This window comes from Triturus cristatus, chromosome 2_2 (assembly GCF_964204655.1).
Source record: "Triturus cristatus chromosome 2_2, aTriCri1.1, whole genome shotgun sequence".
Lineage (NCBI taxonomy): Eukaryota > Metazoa > Chordata > Amphibia > Caudata > Salamandridae > Triturus > Triturus cristatus.
This window is the reverse complement of record NC_140582.1, coordinates 785,084,855-785,108,780: the sequence shown is the minus strand read 5'-3', so window position 1 is coordinate 785,108,780 and position 23,926 is coordinate 785,084,855. Positions and strand designations below refer to the sequence as shown.

At 46.2% G+C, this 23,926-nt stretch overlaps 1 protein-coding gene across 2 annotated transcripts in view; it reads left to right on the top strand.

The window, feature by feature from the left end:
• The window catches only part of CEP135 (centrosomal protein 135), a 479,333-nt gene that overhangs the window by 217,062 nt on the left and 238,345 nt on the right, over positions 1-23,926 (top strand). For both annotated transcript variants that reach the window (XM_085642056.1, XM_085642055.1), the window contains exons 18-19: positions 17,555-17,610; positions 22,289-22,457. In XM_085642056.1, coding sequence (XP_085498182.1) covers positions 17,555-17,610; positions 22,289-22,457 — 225 coding nt within the window. The remainder of the gene's footprint in view (positions 1-17,554; positions 17,611-22,288; positions 22,458-23,926) is intronic.

Here is a 23,926-nt window from a genome sequence, read left to right as displayed (position 1 = left end):
GTGCTGTTCCCATTCACAAACCAGGGATGTGCAAATTGCACAACGACTGCTTTGTGAATGCGAATGGGAATGGAATTTGCGATGAAACGTATGTTATGTACTAATAGGTCGTATTTCAAATTGTACATTCGCCTTCTGCTGCAAAACTTCCTGCATAATGAATGTTATTTAGAATTGTCGCAGCTTGCAACCCCCTGGGATTGGTTGCAAATGCAGGGATAGGGGCTTGTAAGGGACAGTAGACTTCCACCCCTTCATTTGCATTCCTAAATTGTTTTCAAAGCAGCATGTGTCTATCAAACGGACCAGTGGTGTTTTAAAACAAGCATTTGCAATGTAGTAGATCTCGCATTTGTGAAAGTTAGAGCTAATGGCATTGTAAATAACAATGTCTTTTAGTTATGATTATGGAGCGGATGTATGTGGTGTGGAGTTGAATTATGTAGGTTGGATTGAAATTGTTAGTTGTGGAATTGTGTGGCGTGGAATTGTGTGGTGTGGAGTGGATTTGTGTAGTGGAAATATGTGGCATGGTGTGCATTTGAATTATGTGGATAGTAATTATGTGGCACTGAGTGTACTGGAATTATGTAGAGTGAGATTGAGTATCATGGAGTGTGAATATGTGGATTGGTATTTTGTGTTGTGGCGTGGTATGTAGTGGAGTTTAATTAGGTGGTGTGCTGTTGAATTTTGTGGCATGATGTGGAATTTTATGGTATGGATTGGATGCAATCGTGTTGCTGATCTAAATTATGTGAATTTTTTCAAATTATGTGGTGTGGAATGGAAATGCGTGGAGCTGAATTGTTAGGTGTGGACTGTGCGGTGTGAGTGAAATTATGCTGATGGGAATTATGTGGCATGGGTGTGGAGTGTATTTATATGGATTGTTGCTATGTGGCATAGGTGTTTTATGTGTGGTGTATTTCTATGGTCTTGAGGACAGTGTAATTAGGTGGCATTCATGAATGTGCGCGTATCTGTAGAGGCTATCTTGAATGTATTTTCTTATTCTTTAAGAATAGACGTTAAAAACAGCTGCAGGGGGCACTGTTAAAATGATATGTATTTGCAAGGACTGTTTAGCCACAGTAAGTTGTTGGATGAAAAGTTAGTGGACCGGCCGTTGCGTAGACAAAATCGGAATGGTTTTATTTATGTTGCGAAAACAAAGCACTGCATTGTTAATTTGGACAAGCACAGTGGCACACAAAAAAGTTTGCATCAACGTACCTGGAACATGGTTGCAAAATGCAGCACATTTCGTTCCGAATAGAGTTAAATAACAAAACGCTGTTTTCGAATCTCCGTATTTTACTGTCAAACAGTTTGCCTTATCATATGACCCGTGCTTGTCACTTTAGGAATATGAAATGGCGTCAGTGTACAGGGCCTAAAGTTGTACACAGTGCGAGGTGTGGTATACGCAAAGTATACCTTAACCCTGCGTTGACAGAACTGTGCTCTGTGCCTTCTTTTTAGGGTACAAATGAACAGCCCAGGAGAGCTACACAATGTGAGAAGTGCGGGTGCTAGCGTCCCCGAGAACAGACACAACCACCTTGAGACCCTCTGGTAACCAACCCCCAGCTCCATTGGACCTTAAAGAAGTGCTGTACTTTCTAAGCTCAAGGTGCTGGGCTCAATTTAACAGTATCCTCGACAAAGGGGCGGAAGTCGCTACCATGAGAGAAGTTTTGCAGTAGTTCTGGCTGAAATGTACAGCGGCGCAGGAAGGATGGCAGCCAGAGGCGCAACTAGAGCCAAAGGTCGCAGGGGGCTACCAAAAATTCCGGGGCTGGGGGGGGGGAGCTGATTCGCAGAGTGGAGATGCAGGGGCTCTAATAAGGGGTGAAAAAGAACAAAGCCTCGTTAAATGTAAATGGTCTTTTAAAGACCTGTGAAGTACTCTGATGCGGCTGCAAGAAAACAGACGCCAGGCCGCAGCAGCTCAAAACATGTGTGCCCGGGAAGCTGTCTCAGCCCGTGCTGACACAGACGAGGGGGGTGGGGAGGGCTGAAGGCCCCTTGAGCCCAATGGTCGTTGGACGCCTGTTGGCAGCAATGACGGCGCAGGAGGGGGAAGCCAGCGAGGAGTTATTTCCGCGGTCACCATTGTTGAAAATTAAGTGTGGCTTGTCGCGCTACTTCAAGCAATGCTTAATACTAATTTGAACAAGCATTTGCAATGCAATAGGTCTCGCAGTTACACAAGTTAAAGCTATTGGCATTGTAAATGACAATGCCAATAGGCATTGTTATTTGCAATGTCAGTAGCTCAAACTCGAGTAAATGCGAGACCTAATGCATTGCAAATGCTTGTTAGAACAATGCCACTTATTACCGGTGAACTTGACCCCTATCGCTAGACATCATCCGCAGCTCGTGCCCGCTATCTCTCCTTGTTTGATATATGGCATTTGAAAAAAATGCTTTGACTCTAGAGACCTCATCGCCGCTTCGGAGAGAGGAGTGCAGCCTCTCGCGCCGATAAAAGAAGGGAAAGAAAAGCAAATTCAGTTCTCCAGGGGGGAGAAAGAAGCATCGTTGGTGACAGTGAAGAGCGGCATCAATCCCATCGAATAGGGCTGTCTGGGTTACTTACTGCAAAATCGGAACACCTTTACCTCCTAATTTTCGTGGCCATGATCTTTTATCACACAAACATCCCAAGTCTACAACAGAGGGGTACAAAAAAGCACTTATCTTCGGCCCCTGTTAGTAGCCATTTTAGTCAAGGCTCAGCTGTATTTTTTCATAATTTGATGCTCACCCATGCCTCACGGCACAATCGTTGAATAGACTACAAGAGTTTTGTGGGGACACCCCAGTGTAGAAATATTTGAAATATGTACAGAGCACTAGGTAATCCTACTTAATAAAAAACATTCTGAAACTGAACTTTTAAAATACAGATAGACCAATGCTGCTAATTTTCAGCTATGTAAAAAAAAATGGTAACCCTATATGTGGTTGTTCATGGAGTCAGGACAATATGCCCCCCGTTTGAATTTTTTTTGTGTTTTAAGTTTCCAGGATACGACTTTGCTCTATAAAATATTTTTCCTTTCTTAATTTAGCTTTACAAAGATACTACGCTACATTTCACATGCACGTTATCCTGAAATAATGTCTGATGTTCTTAAAAGTCTGGTGTGTGGGAGCGAAGACTCGGGGACTGGCTGAACGTTTAAGTTTTATGTATTCCTAGGTGTTGTGTTGTACCCAGTATTGACCATCAATCAATGTTTACTTGCCCTAACTTAAGTTTTCAGAGCACATACCGAAATACGTACTTAATAACTCCCCAAAAAAGCGCAACATCGTTCCTGGATTACGTCCTAAAGAGGACTTCGCAAAAGGAGTAGGATTCTGACAGACCTTGAAACGTGGGCACTTGTGCCATGTGGCCCAAAGGCCCTTACAACATAGTCGTCGAGCCCTTTTTGGATGAACTCTCTAGCTGTGAGTTGGTGGGTGGCCTATCAGACTGAAGTAATTTTAACAGTAAGTCGAACCGCAGCGATGAGCGATTCCCATTGGGCAGACGATAACCCGCACCTCATCATGAGGCTGGGCGTACGGCAACTCCTCATACAAGAGACTCTCCACGCTGGATTTAAACACCTTCATTTAAGCGCAAATACTACACAACACCTTGGGGCCTCACTCCTCTACCAGTGAGCACAAGGAGGAAACATGCACCATGAGCTGGCGAAGCCGCTTCACATGGGGCGACAAGCAACGGAAGGAAGAGACAGGGGCAAACCCTACCATGACAAGGGAGATCGGCTCTAAATATTTTTATCCAATTCATTCTACCTCAATAATGACTTGCATCATCGCAGTATCTACTCAACGAGGTAAGAACTAATAATAATAAAAAGGACACCCATACGATAGGCACTTTCTGCTGCATCCTCTTTGTATTCACATATATCTAAATAACATGAGAACTCAAAAAACCCTGCTGTGTGAACTTTTGTTCGTACCACTTGCAGCACATGAATGCCAGCAGGACAAAAAATGCTAGAAGCAGTTCCCAGTTTGTCGTCGTTTGAGAGCTAAAGTGTTCAGGGGCACGCAGGCTGCCATCTAGTGGCCAGGTCTGATACCAAACAGAAACAAGGACATGCAGACCTCAACCAAGCACGGCCTGTCGCAAGAAGCATGAGACATACAAACGGAACTTGTCACGCGGCCGTGAAATTAACGCCGCGCGGCCATGAAAGTGAGCCACACGGGTAACATGGAGGGGGGCGTGGGGCGGTGAGTGCTAAAGCAACACAGGGAAGGCTGGCATATGGTGAGCACTTTCGCGGCCGCTTTAATGTTCTCAGTGGCGGCGCGGCTCACTGAGAACATCAAACCGGCCGTGAAAGTGATCAGCAGGCTGACAAATGGTGCGCGTGCCCCGCGCACATGCACTGTAGTTGGCGGCCTGAAAAGCACTAGTTTGCACTTCCAAATCCCGCTTTCTATAGCTCTCGCCAGAGCAGCGCTAAAGCGCTGGCTCAGGCGAGACCTAAAAAACAATTATAAAACTGGTGCAGAAATGACAGCATGGGAGGGGGAAGCCAGTGAGGAGGCGTTTGCGCGGCCGCCGTTGTTGAAAATTAAGTACATACTAATTCAAAATAAACAAGCGTAAAAGTGGGCGCAGCAATGGCAGCGCGGGAGGGGAAGCCAGCGAGGAGGTATTTACGTGCTGCCATTGTTGAAACAAGCAGTGCTCAATGCTCATCTGAAGAGCTTCCCCTGTATACAATGGATAAAGTGGCCTTCACTAAAATGCTGATCCCGTTATGCCTGTGATTAGCGTGGGGGAGGAGGGATCTGGTAGAACAGGGCAATGAAGAGAATCTCACGTAATGGGTGGAGCGGGCGACTTTGATATGGGGGAACCGGGTTCGAGCGAGCGTTCTGATACCTTTGGAGTACCGGTACGAAAGTAAACAAAAAAGAAAAAGTTAAAATAAACAGTGCATAAAACATGAAAGGAACAGGCAATTACTGAAAGCTACTGAAAAACGCGTTTCTCGTATCTCTTTCCCCACATCTGTAGTGTCGGGCCTCAGGCCCACATGATGATAATAACCGACACAGACACCAGGTGGTAGAGTGCAGTAACTGGCCGCGGACACGTGCACCGGGGCCCTTTTATTGGCGGGGCCACGTCACCCGTCATGGATGGGTGGGGGTGTAAGTGTGTCCAGCCCTCAAGGGATTGGCTGGGAATATCATTGCCTGCCAAACACTAGAACGTATCCTGCAGGACACTACATTCCTCCCCAACTTTATTGAAGAACAACAACAAACATTAGTCCAACCTGTGGGGACAATCAAACAGTCAACTAAACACCACATGGTCCATCAGCCTTACGAGTCAGGTGGCGGGAGGATGTCCGACATGGGCTGGTGACTCTGCCTGCAGCAGGACCATCTCGGTGGGCACTAGTAGTTAAACCTGAGGGGTTCAGGACACGACCGCTGGTTTGGAGATGTCTGCTGCATACTGCAGCTCACTGATGATGACGTGTCTTACAGCCTTGCGTGGCTCCACTCTGCTGACGTCGGGGATGGTCTGTGGTTAGTTCTAGCAGTTCATACAATGGGATGCGTCAGGAGCATGGGTGGAGTCCATGGTGAGAGTTCACGGAGGTGTTGCCTGATCGACTGTCTCTGTTGAACCGCTTGGCTGTAACCGATAACCGGTTGGTGGGGCAATGTCTCTTTTCTCTCTCCCGCCTGGGGAGGCCCGTTGTCGGGGTTGCCACTGGACTGCAGGAGGGCTGCACTGGGGCCGCTTGGGTGCCGACTAGGTGCAGTTGCAGGACCCAGAGGAGCCGTTACTTAGTCGCACGCACAACCCTCGAGGGTGGATGAATCTTGGCCAAGACATGCTCTCACTGTCGCGAGTTCAGGTGTAGGCCAAGTTCGCAGGTAGCCTCTGGTTTCTTTTGTCGGCTGGTCTGGCAATGGTGTAGGACTCCAGTCCATCGGTACTCTGGGGATGGTGTTGTTTGATGCATGTGATGAGGGCTGGCGTGATGGCAGTCTCCAGCCATATGGTGAGTCAGAGTAACAGGTGGTGGTGACTTGCTGGGAGAGTTGGATTTCAGGAGGGACTTAGCAGCCATGTGTCTCCGCCTTGCAGAGGTTGATCTTCGATGGTGGCACGCCACGTGGAGTGTGCGACTCCTTTCTTGCCTGTCTTGGGGCCACTGCCGACTGCATCTTGAGGCGGTGTGAGGAAGGACACTCGATGCTGATCTTCACCCTTGGCATCTGCGGTCAGGAGCAGGGATGCCGTCTGACTTAGACTGCCGACACTCTGGGATGGACGGTCGCCTGGGAAAGCATTGGGGAGAGACGCGGTTTGCGCTTTCTGCGGCTTATGTTCGGTTCTCCCGTGAGGCTGTGTCCAGGGACGTTGGTCCGCCTTGGTGGCTGTCTAGTGTGTCTGGGTGTGCTCTTGGCTTGCTGTGCGAGTCCTCGGTCCTCTCCTCTTGTCGGTCTTTTCAGCGCACCTGTGTTCATCCGGTTCTTCGGGGTGACAGGGCTGTCACTCTTCTTCTTGCTTCTTCTCCGGGTGCAGTGGCATGCACCATGTTCCAAAAAAGGCCAACAGGGCCTATCAACTTCAATGGTCTCTGGACCATGAGGGCGAGACTTCTGTCGCTCTTCTCTGCTGCGTGGCGAGCAGCCACTTGTCTCGGGTGCTCCTTCTTCAGGCAGCTTCTTGAAGCTCGTACTCCAGGTGTTCCCTCTTCTGGGAATGACTTCCACGGGCAGTAGGGAGCTGTGGTAGTGGCTAGCCAGTTGGAGTGTGCTACTCTCCTCTTGCCTGTCTTGGGTCACCGCTGACTCAATCTTGAGGGAGTGTGCCGGAGGACACTGTGTGTTGTCTTCGGCCTACTGCGGGGCTTCGCTGGTGCAGTAGAGATGTAGTCACTCTCTGGGCTGCAGTCAGCAGTGCTTCTTTATGGAGATGTCTCTATCTCCCGGGCGCCTGCCCGTGCAGTCAGGTTCACTGGCGCGGCCTCCGGCGTACCTTTGACCTAGTGCGCTTCTTCTTCTTCTTGGCGCTCTCTTCTGGCAATTGGTGTGCCTGTGATGTAGCTTGCAGTTGTGTCTGTACACCAGTAGGAGCGAGTGATGCAATCTCCTCTCTGGCGGTGGCATTGGGCAGCCACTTGTGGTGCGTGCTCTGCACCAGTCTTTCTTGTGCTTGTAGTGGAGATGGCTACCTTGAGACGCTGCTGTCTGGCTGGTCTTCCACCCTTGCTGGTGGTGGCTGTCTTTGGAGTTGCTGCCTGTATTTAGCTCTGAGTTTCTTGCGGCTCCTTGCGGGGTTTATCAGTCTCTCCCCGTGCTTTGCAGAGGTGGCAGGCAGTGCTCTTTTATTCCTCTTGCAGAGTCCTGGGACGTAGAATGCTCTCGGGCCAATGCGCATTCCGCATTCTTAGGGGAAACCAAATATCCGGGTGCACTTGTGGGATTGGACACTCTCTTCTGCTGTCGCGCTTCCTTTCTTCTTCTTGGGTGCTGCTTGCTCAGGCTGTGCTGCTTTGGGCCTTTGGTCACTCTGTTTTGGCTGGACTTTACTTGTCGGCACCGGTTTGGGCTTCTTGAAAGCTCTCTGCGGGGCTCACAGTCTCTCCCTTGTGCTCATTGTAGCCACGGGGCTCGTGTGGCTGACATCATTAAGCAGATGGGTGGTGCTGCTGTCAGTGTTGACATTGTTTCTTCCCTCACGGGAGCTTTCAGATGCATGTCTCCCAAGTGGATGATCTCCTTCACCGGTCTGCAGCCAGTCTTTTCTCCCATCTAAAGTTTGTTGTAGCTCGTGGGATGCACTGTGGTAGGGGCCACCAGGTGGCGCTGTGGTTGCTGTTGGCCACTGGAGGGGGTTTCAGTCACTGGTGCTGGTGTCGCAGCAGCTTCGCTGACACTGTGGGACTCTGTATATGCCAGCGTGGGGTTGTAGTGTAGGGACTTCTCAGTGTGCTTAACTGTTTCTGTTTCTTTAGTCCGTGTGCAGTACCTCACACCGGCCAGCAGATGGCACAGTGGTTGCTCTCCATTCAGGCTACCGTAGATGAAGACAGCCTGGAGGCATACTGGCCTCTTCGGGACCAGCACCGTGAAGAGGAAGGTTCACTCACTCAGATGGAGGCACGAGGTTCTGGCTGACTCCTTCCTCATGTGGCAGGGTGCAAATTCAGACAGTAGGCTCCAGACCACGGCAGTTTCCTTCATGCTGCAAGGCCATGCACTTTGGTTGCAGGGATGTCTCGTGCACGATGCGGTGCACAGCATGCACTGTGAGGTGAGGGTGCGGGGGGCTGTACTATTTGCTTGTGGCCGGTGGCTTACGGGTGACCCATTGTGTGAGGCATGGCCCGATGTTGGTCCCACGATGTCTTGCTGTGCCAGGGTGCATCCGTTACATGCGCTACTTTCTCTTTCAGTTGCTAATGCCTCACGTCGTCTGCCGGCAATTGCCCTTGCGATGCGGAGAGGGTCTCGGCGTCAGCAGAGCTGGAGATGCAGGGACAGTGTTGGGAGTCTTTCGGCGGTGTTGTTTTTCACTTTAACACCTGAGCCTCGGTGTGGTGGCAAGTCGCGGGAGCACTGTCACTCCTTCAATGCCATGCTGCCTGACTTCTTCGCACGAAATGCCGTCCTATGCAGTGTGGCGAGGCGGCGGCTAGATGGTGCCCCAAGCGCTGACCTCCGATCCCCCCAGAAGCAGTGTCTCCGAGATTGCTGCCCGCTCTCCAGCGTGGCCTAGAGCAGGCGAGTCATGCACTGGGGTGCTTCTCTACTGGTGGCAGTGTCCCCTCCGTTGCGCCGCTTGGTGCCCTGGAGCGGTGTGGTAGCCGTACTGTGCGCAGCAGACCACAGAAGTTCTGGAGGGGCTGGGGCGGGCTGTTCACCATACTGGCAGTAGAGCTGCCTGCTTGCAGGCAGGGGCTCCGTGTAACTCACCTCTTCTGTTTTCTGCTGTGTAAGGTACACCCTGCCTCTTGGCGCTGCCAACACACTTGAGTGACTTTGACCGCCGGCTTGCTCTGGCAGCAGCGCTTTTCTTTTCATGCTCTTTTGTGCTTCAGTAAGGTGGGCCCGCGCTACACACTCATGCAGGTGCTGCAGGAGACGGAACAGGGAGCGTGGTCTCCCGTCGTGCTACTGGCCCGAGGTGCTTCCCTAAGCCACCCTCCGCCGCACACTTGCCCAGTAATAGTCAGTGAGGCAGAGATCTCAGTGGGCTGTATAACGTCCTGCTCAGCAATGGCTGGACGACTCTCCTAGTTGCCGCATGGTTAGGGTCGCAGGGCCTCTTGATCACGGCAGTGACAGCTTGAGCGCGGCAGCGGGCACATTACTGAGTTAGCAGGGGGGCTCTCACTCTCACCAGGATCGATGGGGTAGGAGACGGCCAGTCTCCATTCGCTCCTCCTTGAAGGCAGTCTCCCTTCGCTCCTCCTTGAAGACAGAGGGCTGCGTCACGGTGTCGAGCCCGATCTTCTCCGCACTAGCGGGTGTCCGGAGGTGGCATGTTGGGAATGTCATACCCTCTGGCACATTCCCACTCCATGAGGGATGAATGAGGGCTGTACAGCGAGCATGCAGGGGTCAGACCTGCCTCATCGCCATTGTAGTGTCGGGCCTCAGGCCCACATGATGATAATAACCGACACAGACACCAGGTGGTAGAGTGCAGTAACTGGCCGTGGGCACATGCACCCGGGCACTTTTATTGGCGGGGCCACGTCACTTGTGACACCCGTGATGGATGGGTGGGGGTGTAAGTGTGTCCAGCCCTCAAGGGACTGGCTGGGAATATCATAGCCTGCCAAACACTAGAACGTGTCCTGCAGGACACTACAAATTTGTGATGTAATCCGACCAGCGCTTGCTTTTCAAAATATCAATGAAATTGGCATAGTATTGTTTGTTAACATCAAGGTATAGTTTTGGGTGACCGGCGTGCAAGAAGACACATGGCTGCCATGATTGATTGTTAAAAATGTTTAAAAACAATTAGGGCAAGCTGCGCTCAAGAAGACGCGCAGCCGCCATGATTTAATGTAAATTTAAAAAACGAGTTATGCGATCGGGCGTCTATGGTGAAAAATAAAACTGCAGCCGCTATTGTTTGTATTGCCCCTGTTGTTGTTTACATGTAAGCCGGCGCCGTACTGAAACATTTTAAGCGGGGCGCCATGGTCATGAGGAGCAGAGAGCTGATAAGTGGTCCCCTGGTGATGAGGAGCAGAGCGCTGAAAAGCGGTCGCCTGCAGGGAAGCATGTACTGCTGCAATAGCGGAAAGTAATTAAAAAAAAAATAGTGCTCATAGACCTAAATGAAACACACGGAGTAACAACACAAGTAAAAGAGGCAGTCGTTATGGGAGGTTCTAAAAGGAGACAATGAGGTGCTAAGGAGGGATTACTAAGCCTATTCACGAATCAAAAGCAACCATTTAGAAAGGACAGTAACAGGAGCCAATTGAAAAGATGGACGGGGAAATGGTGGAGCTTATATTCCATATCTCAATACAGCAATGCCCAGGTGCGACGTAAAAAGTGAAAAGGTTCCCGTTCGGGAAGACATCAGAACATCAGTCAGTCATCCAAGGACCATTGCCTGCTCCCCAAGGCTGCCTTCACAGTTCCCAAAGTGGAAGCTATCCCATGGGGACAGCTTTCCTCTTTATCAATCAAAGACCTCCCCTATCGAGGTGCAGGTATCTAATCTATAGTTTGTGACCACAATTGTTATTTTACTTGGTATTTGTAAAGCGCACATACACTAGAATGGTTTCTTGGCAGGGACGCGTAACGCTATCCGGAGGTTAGTCATATGCTCGTTTAAAGAGCCATGTTTTTAGAAGTTGCCTGAACCTCACTTAGTTGGGTGCGGATCTAATGTCAGGGGGAAAAGAGTTTCATGTGTGGGGGGGCAATCACAGAGAATGTAGCACCGCCCAACTTTTTCCTTTTGAATTTTGGGCTAGTCCGGAGATTCAAGTGGGTAGACCTTAGGTTTCGACTAGAGGTGTAATACTGGAAGATATAAAGTCAGGACTTTTGCCACGAAGGTTTTTCAAAATAATACATCCAGTTTTGAAGCTGGCCCTCTGAGCAACCGGGAACCAATGCACCTTTATCATCTGCGGGATAATATGGCAGTGTCTGGGTTGTTGAAAAACCAGCCATGCTGCCAGTGGTGTAACTTGAGGGGCTTCCTTGGAAAGAACATGGAGGGGCCCCACCTCTGTTCTCAGCCAAGAGCTCCCAGGCAGGGTACTGTGCTGAGGTGGCCCCCTGTAGCTAGGGCCCCTTGCATTGCGCGGTGGCGTGGGATATGTTCTGCCACTGCTTGCCTCCTGGTTCTGTGCTGTCTGTAGTCTGAGGTTGAAGCCTATTGGGTGATCCAGGTAGAGAGAGTTTGCGTAGTGTTGTAAAGGAAGATACAGAATCCATCTGTACATGTAGGATACTTCTTTATTAGTAGCTTGGTTCCAGTATAGGAGATCAGGATAGTAGGAGAAGATAGGTGGTACAAAGACAGCCCCACCAGGAGCAGGCTCCTAACAGCTCAGCCTGAGTTGACTAACTGACACTCTAACACAGAGAGGCACTCAGGCATTCTATGATGTCATGGAACATTCTAGCAGAGCAGTACAGTGGAGAATAGTAGACAAGTAATTTACTACACGTAGTCTATCTAGGAGAGGACTAAGCCAATGATGGCTTGGATGATGACTTCGAAGTTAAAATATTTTCTGATTTTCCTGAATCTCCTAAATTGGATGAAGCTTTTTGAATTAGGGTTACACAGTAATTGTACTTCCAACTCAGAATCGGAGATAAGAAGGGACATCCCCTTTCACACCCCTCCTATTTGCGATTCGGACAAGGTCATAAAACACTTTTTAGGAGTCAGAAAGGCTTCCCCAGCTCGTAAAATGGCTTTTGTAAATATTAAAAGGGTATTTTGCAGCGACAAGCCCTGTGAGTTTGTGAATCATTGGCTTTACCATCACAAAAACCGGCGCACATCAGGCCCCAATTTTTTTATCCTGAGACGTAATTTCGCCTCTTCAACAAGCCGAATGTATCGCCTATAGAATGGGATACAAAATGCTGTAAATGCATTATTTTGCACAAATCAAACCAATGACTGTTGCAGTTTATATTGTGTACAAGAGTCCTGTAGCCAGGTAAGGAACAAACCTCTGTGTGGTTGATGGGGTGAAACCGTGTTCTTATTCATTCTATTCCCTCTTTAGTTGTGTAATCTTTGAAACTTCCCTGTTGCACTCTGAGATTGTGGAAAACCTTTTACATGCTGTTACAGTGTCAGGCTGGGCCACATATAACAAAAGGGTACTATTATGTTGCTGCACAGTGCTGACCGTAGATGACAACACTAAATGGTGCCCTATGCCAACCCCCTTCACTTCCTTTTTCTGTGCACCAGAATTGTCTGGAACCCTGTGTTAGTGGTTGGCCCATTGACATTTACTTTTTTTTTCAAGTTTATTTTGATTGTCTGATTTTTGTTTAAAAGTCACTGCAAGAAAGTTATGTCTAAGACTGACTTCCTTTATTGTTGTTTGTGGTGCTTAGGGGTCTGTTATGTCAGCAGAAATATGGTGCTTGTTCTTGCATGACCTCTAATGCTAGGTGCTCAAGAAAGGAAATGCTTGGCTTTTACCCACTGAAAGGAGGGTGATTACCGAGAGGGACGAATGGGTTTGTTCCAGCCACTCAAGACAAAGGGCCTCTCATAGGGATTTTTCTAAAATACGAACTTCCATCTTAGAAAGAATACTCACACTTGTATCCTTTAGATATGGACATTCCTCGGAGAGAAAGAAGACAACAACTCCCTCTCTAAACTGGAATGTTGAGCCAAAGCCTGTACTGAAGTTTTTGCAGAAATGGCTTGATGAGTGGGATCAGACCTGGTGTCCAGAGATGTTAGGTGTGGACATGTAGGTGCTCATTATTGCACTTTAGAAGCCATTTACCACCGAAATATGTTGCTAAATAAAGAAGTGAGTTGATTATTTGATCCCTCTCCTTCCCTGTTTTACAGCTCTGAAATTGTTCTGTGCTGCCATAGACTTTTGAGAGCTCTGTTTTGAGGTGACTATTTATGACTTGATATAGTCTTTGCTGGAGCTGCTTATTTCAGAGAAGCCTTAACTGGGTGTTTTCTTAGGAGTCTAACACACAAAAGGTGATGGGAGCAATGCTTCGAAATGGTCTAAAATCTGGCAGTCGCTTCTGTTGGCATTCTGTTTTTAGCCCACTGTGCCACTCCAGACAAAGGCACAGCTTTTGCAAATCAGTAATGACCCTGCTCCTCCTGAGAACAGTCCATCCAGAACTACGAGGCAAGAACCCTCCAGATGGGACTACTATCAACCCCAGACTGATTTCACCCTTGTCAGGCCTCGTCATTAAAGTATGGCTTGGATCCTATGGCACAGTAAGGAAAGGATCTAGGACGGACATAACCTTGGGCGCTTAAGATGTTACATCAAACACACAAAAGGTGGTAGGAGAAATGCTTGCAAATTGTCTAACCACTTGTAATCGCTCAGGGTACCATTCCAACCTCTCGTTTTTCACCCAGTGTGCCACTCCATTGCCTTATGCAATGGGTAACGCTTGTGGATCAAGCAGTTGTGCATTGTAGGATCTTCATTAATAGTCATAAATATTCAGTCAGAGTTAGACTGAGTTGATTCTTTTGCAAGAAGGGTAGCACCTTCTTCAGACTGAGGTGTATTTTGTGGCTGAGCTTGTCAAATTCTTCACCTAATAGCCAGTCAAAAATTCTGGGCATGCCATTGGACAGTGAGACCTTGTTTGGGAGCGAAGTATATTATGCCTTGTAGACATTTAAAGAATTGTGGAAGTCTGCAATATGTCCTGGGCTCTGTGACCATCAAAACTATTCTCTACATCACAGCAGTCTCGCATTGTGCCAGCTGCGCCACAAAAGCAAGCTTTGCTAGCGGGCAACCTTTTGTAAAATTACATTTTAAGGAGCCCTAAAATGGATAATTGGTCCCAATTATGTCATTTGTTATGTGATGTTTTTACTCTTTTTGGAAAAAAGTCTGCTAGCTGCATGGCCTCGGTCACTCACTTAGCAAAAAGATAAATGTAAAATATTTGGCTGTCTGTCTGCTGCTGGTTATGGAAGCTAGTTAGTTGGCTAGGACGGAGTATGTTGAAATCTAATTCAAGCTGTAGCTTACGTAGTCCTTTGGGGATAAGGTTAAGACATAACACCCGTGCAGTATGTAGCACTGATGGAAGAATGGAATGTGGAGTTAACTTCATCATTTCAGAAAGAGGACAGGGAACAAATTCGACTCATATGTCAGTGCACACAACAAATGTTTGAGAAATGAAAAATTCAGTCTCTCAAGCACAATTTATAGCAGGGATGAAAAAATAGTATTGGATTGTGTTGCCAGTTGGGTTCCACCTTTTTAATCCCCCTTGGTTTTTTGCTTTTGGAGTACCCTTTTTTGGACTTTTGATGTGAGTGATTCTCAATATCTGAGTCTCATGGAAAATTCTGTGCAAATGGATTGAGAATACTAACAACCACTGTCCGACTTTTATAGTAAGGTTAAATGTTGCGCAGCTAGAGTAAGTTACACGAGTTGGTAGCATGTAAGAAACCGTTTGTGTGAAACACAGAAAAGGTGATGGGAGGCTGCTTGTAATAAGTCTAACCTGTGGCAATTGCTTGAGGTAGCACTCCAACCCATCGTTTATTTGCTCACCATGCCACCTCATTTAGAACCTAGCCATATGCAAATCAGTTTTGACACTGCTCCTCATGGAAACAGTCCAGCCCAAACTTCCAAGCCAGGTCCTCCTTGAACCGGAAAACAAACAACCCAGGACCAGATATTGCCAGTGGTTAGACTTATTGCAAGTAGCCTCCCATCACCTTTTGTGTGTTTCACACTTTTGTGTGCACATTTATGGGTTGAGCTTGTGAGGCTGTCGTCCTGTATAGCCTGGTATCTGTGCACAGGTAACCTGTCACAGAAGGGACCCTTCAAGAATTGATGCTGATCTGGGGTAGGCCTTATAATGCATTCTTAGTGTAGCTATGTTGTGCTTACTGGACGTCTGTTGCGTTTAACTGAATTACACATTATAGGTGAAATGCGCATCAAAGAACAGTTTCCCCATTGCCCCTTTGCCATCTTAGGGCTGCCGGATCCAGTGAGATATCAATCTTAGGGTAAACATGCATCCTTGGTGTAGATCCATAGTCACTTTCTTTATAACTACACTCCCTTTGAGAATTATAATGTTTCTCTTGCTCAACCATAGTCTGATACCAAGCCATTATCCCCACCCGCACCCGTTCTGGGCCAAGTTAATTATTCTGCTTGCCAGAAAGTGGGCCAAAGGCCTACCCACACAGTAGAGCCATTACCAGTGCTTGGCCGAGTTCTTGGGAAAGAATGGGGTGCCGAGGAAATCTGCACTGCTAATCAGCTCTTCACACTGCACCTGCCCTGGGCAAGCCCAAGCCCACAGAAACAAAGTAGAAAGGTCACACTTCTGGAGACAAACACAGGACGGACTCCCCTTCGAAGCTTTGTTGGGAGGAGATCAGTAAGCTGTGTCAGTTGGGGTCAGAGCTGAGGCTCACACGGAAGGTCTTTTAATAGAGCACTAATTCGCCATTTTTAAATGTCCCAGAAGGCTGTGCATTAGGGTTGAGGCAAAGGTGGAGTGATGATATGGCACTTTAGATTTGTCCAGGGATGCCAGCCTTGTACAACATTCCAGCCCCACTTAAAATTCCTGCACAAAGGGAGGCACTCTTGAGAAGACACTGGACATAGGAGCAGTGACAGGGAAAAAATGCCAAGCTGGAAGGAGCCACTTGATGCCACTGCAAGGTTGGGGTAAAATACTTTAATTCCTACTGGCTCTCAGGATTGGGATGGCTCTCTTCAGGGCTAGTGGAGCTGGCCAACTAATGCCACCTGAGGAGCAGGTGGGGTGAATGAACGTTCTGGGGGACCCTGGATGGTTCCCCTGATACATCTGTGGGTTGGCCCAGGACTCTGGTAGCCAGTATGCAATGGGGCCTGGGGAGTTAGGCAAAGAGTATGTTCTGCTTGTTGGCTGTGGAATTCGCCCCTAAAAGCAGGAGAGAGTATAATGAGCCCAAACAGAGGACAGTGAAGGGAGCCCTAAAGAACCAGCTCCACAACTAAATCCAATTTTGAGGCCTTAAGAAAATGGTTCTGGAAACTACAGCTGGTCCACAGAAGCAAGCCAAGATCATCCAAATAGGCCCTGTGGGGCCAGAGAAAACAGCCTTTAAAGCCTGGTTCCCTGAGGACTGAGCGGGAAAAAGAGTGAGCAGTGTTCCGCTGTATTTCTCTAAAACTCTGCACATAGACTGGAGTGCAGGGACCCCTGTTGGCTGGTCCTAAAGCTGTACTAGTCGCAATGTAAGAGTAGAACTGAGACTGGGACAAATGTTATTCGCTGTAATGATTTATTGACAATGGTAATCGTTGGCAATGAACATTTTTATATTATAGTGAATACTATTAAATGTTGGTGCTGACTTTAGTCGTGTTGTAACAGTGAATTATAACATGTTGCCACTTTTGCTGTGTGGTACTGCCCTGACAAAACTGCCTTATTTATAATGTCATCCCCTTATATCGTGATATTGCATCTAGTATTGGAAACTGCGTTATTGATTGAGACGGAGAAACCCTACTCAAGAAGCAACCACAATTTCTATCAGGGTTAAGTCACAAACATATCCTAAATTAACCTGTGCTTAACCCTTTGATAGCTTGGCACAAACAGTCAGGCTTAGCTATAGATAAGTATAGAATAAAATGTAATACATTATTTGACAACCGTTCTGAGGATGTCACCAAAGGCATTTCCGTCAAACAGGTTGTAAATATTTTTATTTAAAACATAGTATTTAGTAGTGCATGCATAATAAATTAATTTACTTTTATAATAAAAAGCACAGGCTGGGCACTAATTTATTGAGTGTTGTTGTAGCATACCAGCGAGCTGGGGTTACTATCCTATACCATCTCCCCTGAGTAGGCCTTGGACTATCCTGGTTTGCTTCCCCAAGAAAATCAAATGTTACAATGGGGTAGTTGGGTCCCAGCAAAAAGTAAGTGCGGACTTATTACTTGTAAAGGACTCCCATCCTTCACAACTAATAACTCTTTCTTACAGATGTTCCCTCTGGTTATGCAAGATGTATAACGCCATGTTGCTATTCATTCAGCGAACAGGAGGTACCCTTCAGTTTGCACGTTGACAGAAAGTAAAACTCTCTCTGGGGTCTTAGCTTGCGACCAAGATGTTCAAAAGAATATAGGATCTCCAGAGATGAAACACTCAGAACCATCAGTACCAAATGTTTCAGAAGGTGTGTACATTTTTCTTTCACATCTTGCTATAATAGCCATTGTTTTTATGTTTTTTTTCATAGGACAAAACCATCAGTAACTTGAGACTTGCACAATCCGAGTTGGAGTCTTCTACAGAGTAAGTAATGAAATGTTGTAAAATATGAAACATTCACATGCCAACTGCAAGATACTCTTATATGTGCCAGGTCACTTCTAAATCCAGTGTTATTCTTTACATAAAAGTCAACACTATGCTTATGTTGCAATACAGTGTTGATTACAAAGTGTCCGTCATGAAGAGCAAGTTCCATTCAGCACATTTTGAGGCTTTGAGTGATTGAGAATATAAAAACACCAGAATGGTACTTTTATTTATTTTGTCCGTTGTACTATTGTCAGGTTGTTCTGAATTTACCAACTAAAGTTACCACTTGGCAGCTACAATGTCTTCTTCTTTACTATTAAAGTGGAAGAGACGCATATTCTTGTGTTAGTTGTTACTTTATGTGGAGCACTCATGCCAGAACATCCAGATACCATTCCAAAGTAACACATGCACTTCCACTTCCACTTCAAAACATCCTCGGTTGTTTTCCAATGGAAAACACATTTTTCCAGTGAAAAAACTCCTCCCCAGTGCCCTGCCTTATTTCGCTACTGAAAACAGATTACCCCTGACTGGAATATGCCTCTGACTGTTTGCCGGGTGGGAAGGCTCATGGAATTGTTAGTAATTGCCATTAGCAGTTATTTTATTTGGGTATTCGTAAAATAATAAATACAAAAGTACTAGAAAGATAGATATTTGTCAAAAAATTCATACCTTGACATTGTTCGTTAATTATACAATTACATATAGTGCTAACTTTTGAAATATTCTTGGATGTTTTTGTTCAGGTTGCATTTTGTATTAAACTCTTTCCATTTTCTCCAACCAGTTTTGTGAAGTAGGTATCTGAACGGATTTCCAGTTTTGTGTAATTAGGGATGGCGCCATCGCCTTCAAAATAAAATGTAATCTTCTCATATTTCATTCCAAATTAACCACATACAAAGATGATTAAGTTACAATTAATATGTGTGCTAATAATGTCATTAATTTCATTCCAATATGAGTTTTTGGTAATGTTGTTACCACATGCATCTAATCTCCTATACCAATCTACTGACATCAGAAGCACCCAGGTAGAATTTGGGGATTAACTTTGTTGAGAGCTTGAGGTGCATAATAAAGTAGCCATTTAGGAAACAAAAGTCAGTTTGTCGAAAAGTTGCTCCATGAAATGATTCTCTAATGAATTGATATAAATTTGATCTGAAATCTGCACTTTCGTCTATTTTCCCCACTTCTTTAAAAGGTCGGATGACCCACATTTATAGAACTTCTGACTTAATCTCTTATACCATTCTCCAACCTCCTGAATGTGATTTAGAATGTGATCTTCGGTTTCTAGGAGATATAGGTGAAATTATAAAAAGGCTTAATCTTGTGTAATAATAGCCAGTACCATGTTGTATTATTTAAACATCTCACCCTAATCTGCTTCCCGGGTATAATGGTACACCCTTTATGTAATTACTCAGTTATGTATGTAGAGTACTGAAAAATAAGTAAAGAATTCCTTTTTCTAATAACTTGAGTATTGAATAGCCTTACATCTTATTTTTGGGACATTTGCAATTTCTCAAAAAGGCCAGGAGATCCATAGTGAGTTCATCAGCTATATATTTGTATTATCAAATTCGTTGAATAGAGTACCATAATATATTTGCAAATGCTGCAAAATAGCACAGTCTTAGATTTGGCATAGACAGCCTCACAAGACTTACAAAACAAAGCTACAAAAATGTTTTCTCAAAGACCATTGCTCGAACTTTTTGGAGACAATCGATTGACTACTCTAAGAGCTGGTTCTCTTGCTTGCTTTCTTTGACTCAAGGCGACCTACCTGGAGATGGTACTTACACTCCAAATAACGAATTTAGCCGTCTTTCCCCTAGACACTATATATTGAGTAAGGATTGTGCTATATATATATATTGTTAGATTTGGGGGTCTCTAGTTGGCAGAGGTAGGTACCTTTGACCAAATAGGGGCTCTTGCGTCTAGCCAGGGTAAGGGGGTACACTCCTAAAACAACCCCTGCTCACCCCCTTGGTAGCTTGGCACGAGCAAACAGGCTTATCTCCGAGGCAGTGTGTAAAGCATTTGTGAACACATACAGTAATACGGTGACAACACTACAGATGGACACCACACAGGTTGTATTATAAAAAAATAAGTATCTTTATATAGGCTTAACACAAGACCACAAACAACAAAAATCGACAATACTGTACTTTAGAATGGTAAAAATAGCTCAGTTCTCTTTAGATGGTAAATGCGACACTTTACGTTCAATGTACCTTTGGATGCGTAACGCTATACGGTGATGCGTCGGTTCCTTACCAGAGAGGAGGTGATGCGTCAGTTCTTTACCGCGTGGGTAGGTGATGCGTCGGTTTCTTACTGCGCTTCAGTGGCGATGTGACTAGCAACGCCGCGATGACGACCCGGTGCAATGAACAAAGATGGCATCTTCTTGATGTTGCGACAACGAAGGGGTGATGCGTGCACGCCCGACCGCCGTGCAGCGACTCAGTGAATCTTCTTGAGCTGCGACACGCTTCTCTGGTGATGCAACGGCGTCTGCTGCGACTGCGACACTCTTCTCCAGTGATGCAGGGCACTTCAGTGATGTGATGGCGGCAGTGGCAGCGGCGGCACGCTTCCTCAGCGATGTGACGACAGCTGCTGCGGCAGTGACATGCTTCTCCAGTGATGCGACAGCGTCTGCTGCGATGGCGACACTCTTCTTCGGTGATGCGAGGCGCTTCTGCGATGCGATGGCAACAGCGGCGGCACGCTTCCTTAGCGATGCGACAACTGCTGCGGCGGCGACACGCTTCTTCGTCTTGAGTCGCGCTTCCAGCGACACACAGTCTCTCAGAAGGCCCAGCTCAACAGCAGGCACTTCAGATTCCCAGCAAGGGAACTCAGGGGAGCTGGTTGGTGAAGTCTTGTATCCTTGAGACTTCAGACAGGAGGCAAGCTCTAGTTCAAGCCCTTGGAGATCTTCTTACAAGTTGATGAAAGTAGCACAAAGTCCTTTCTCCTTTCTTTGGCAATCAGGTAACCACTGCAGGCCAATCCTCAAACAGCATGCAGCATTGTGATAGTCTCCTCCTGCAGTCTCTCTCTCTGGTTCCTCTCCTCAGCAAAGGTTCTTCTTGTTTCCCAGAAGTGATCTAAAGTCTTGGGGTCTGGGCCCCAGTATTTATACTCATATTCTCTTTGTTCTCTGAAGGCAGAGATGCCTTTGCCTAGTCCAAACCAGTTCTGGTCAGTCTTGGAGCACTTTGTTTACAGGACTCCTTCTTTCCTTTGGCAGTGTGGGCCAGGGACATCAGACGCATACACAGGAGGTGGAGCCAGCATTGTGGAAGGCAGGCACAGCCCTATTCAGGTCCCAGGTGCAACTCCTCCCACCACTCTATATGCAGATCTCTCTATTCAGCCTTGTGCTGACTCACCCTGTCTCCTGGAATTCTCCAGCCCTTGCCACTCAAACTCCAGACAAGGAATACACAACCTAGCAGAGGCAGGCTTGGATAGTTAGGCAAGAAAATACCTACTTTCTAAAAGTGGTATTTTCAAACACAGACTGTTAAAACCAACTTCGCCAAAAGATGTATTTTATCATTCTGATTTCAGGCATACTAAACTCGAATTTCTACCATGTTCCCTGGGTAATTTAAGATGATAAGGTGTTATAATCAAACTGCCCATTCTGGCCTATGGGGAACAGGTAGCCTTGCAATAGTGAAAAACGAAAATGGCTGTAATTCACTATTAGGACATGCCACACACATCAGGGCATGTCCTACCTTATACTTACAATGCACCCTGCCCTTGGGCCTACCTTAGGGGTGTCTGATATGAAGAAAAGGGAAGGTTTAGGGACGGGCAGGTGGGTGCACTTGCCCAGTCAACATGGCAGTACCAGACTGCACACAGGCTCTGCAATGGCTGGCCTGAGACACACTTTACAGGCTGCTTTGGTGGGTGGCACAACCAGTGCTGCAAGCCCACTATCAGCATTTGATTTACAAGCCCTGGGCACCCATGGTGCACTGTACTAGGGTCTGACCAGTAAATCAAATAATCTAATCATGGAGTCACTAATTCATACATCAATTTACAATAGGGAGAACTTGCACTGTGACACTAATTAGCAGTGGCACAGTGCCCAAAGCATCTAAAACCAGCAAAAACATATAAGGAAACAGCAAAAAATGAAAGGGAGACCCACGCCAACGGTGCCATGTCTAAAATAGATATATACATATATACCATTGTAAAATTTCATTTGATTGTACATTTATTTTTATGTATCTTGTTTTTTTACTTCCCTTTAGTCAAGTCAAAGCAAAACAATTTGTTTATATCTATGATACTTGCTTCACTCTAAATAAATACTTAAAAATACTGATGTACGTAGGTAATAGTTGGAAACTGTCTCCACTAATAACAATTAATACGTTCTTGTGATACAAGTTTGCTATATTTATCCTTCTAGTGCTTCTTTCCTCTTTATACCCCTGTCATTCGAAGCTGCCAGTGCAGTACTTCATATGGCATTATGCAAAAGCTGCAAGAAGTCAAAACTGAAAGACCCCATAATGAACAAACCATATGTTTTGAATGTTTTAGTGGTATATGCTGTATTGCTAGAAATGTATTCTTATGAGGTTTAAAATGTCTTACATTTTAGCCACCTAAAGGATTCACTGAGCAACAAAGATCGGGAGCTTTCTAGTCTGCGTCGCCAGCTTGATGCTGTCAGTGATGAACTTACACAAACAGGGCATTCAAGGGAAATTTTACTTAAAGAGAACAGAAGACTGCAGGATGACTTGGCCACAATGACTAGAGAAAACCAGGTAATGCTAAACACAATGAATTTCTTGTGTCCAAATACTAATCTGCACTTGCAATTTGATGCCAAGTTTATATATTTTTTTAAAATGAATATGGGGGAAGGGTTGGACCCATATGAGCATGGAGATGGCCACTTGTGTTTACAACTCTAGTAAAGGACTTCAACTGGTCCCTCTCCTTGTGAGGATAATGTCTGCGAATTAGCATGGCGGATCTATCTGTGGAATATATATATAATGAAGCAGCAGGAGGACAGCATCTGATGTCATAACCAAAGCCCTACCTAGTACCTGCGAGTCCCCTGGGCTGCTGAGACCTGCGGCAGAAGTGCTGAAGGGAGGAGGCTGTGATCCAGCTTTCGCAGGGTCTGTGCCTGGGCTTCAGGAAAGCATAATGTGCCTGTCAGGTAAAGGATTGTTATGCGTTGTCTTTGCCAAGAAACCCACAAATATGACTTCTCTATGTTTGAATAGGATAGAACGAAGTTTCTGACGTGGCTGTGTGAGGACTTGTGTTAAAACACCTTAGCAACTGTCTACAGGGCCGCTTGGTTCTTTTTTCACATAAAGGTACAAGCTGCTACGGGCTGGACATAGGACTCTGTCTTTCACTTCTTTCTTAGAGGCTCTGAGGAAGGAAGACCCCTTCTGGAAGCCCCATTGATTGTCCTGGATGAAACACGGGTTACAGAGGGAATGTCTGCTTGAAAGTAGTACCTGATAGCACAAGTATGAAAACACACAACAAACCCCTGAGGTGCTGGGTCCTAGTTGTGTAACAGTTCTTGCAAAACTGAAGTTTTGAATATTGGTAAGATCAGGACTGGAAGTGGAGTTAGCAAGGCTGGAGAAGAGATGCAACTGGTAGAACTGGTGCTGAGAGGGAACTGGCAGGACTGGAACAGACCTGGAGCAGAGTTTGAGCTGAAAAGGAGCTGGAGCTGGCAGTACAGAGCAGAGGAGGAGTGAAGACTCAAACCGTGGCATGAGATGCAACACATAGTGGTACACTGATCAGAGGCTCAATATATCATGGTAGAACAGGGACCTATATAAAACTCTGCTAAAAAAATAAATATATATATATATATATATATATACGTCCTACTTGATCTTTCTGCTGCTTTTGACATGCTTTGGCGTGTTTTCCCTTCTGTCTGCTGTTTGTCTATGGGGATTTTTTTTTTTTGAAAACCTTTATTGACATTTCAATCAAGAACAAATATGGGCCTACAACCCCCCGGGGCCGGCCGCTAAGCAATCAGAGCAATAACGATCAAATGTAAACACAGGCAGCATTTCGGGGAGCAGAATCCTCATGCTAATACTGTGAACAAGGCAGGTAGGGCAACAGGAGAAAAAGGTTTTCATTTTATAATAGAACAAGACAGAAGGATCAGGTGCCAGACAATTTCCCAACAACGATAAAAGGTATGCAGAGTAATAGATGTAAGCAATATGCAGCAATCTAT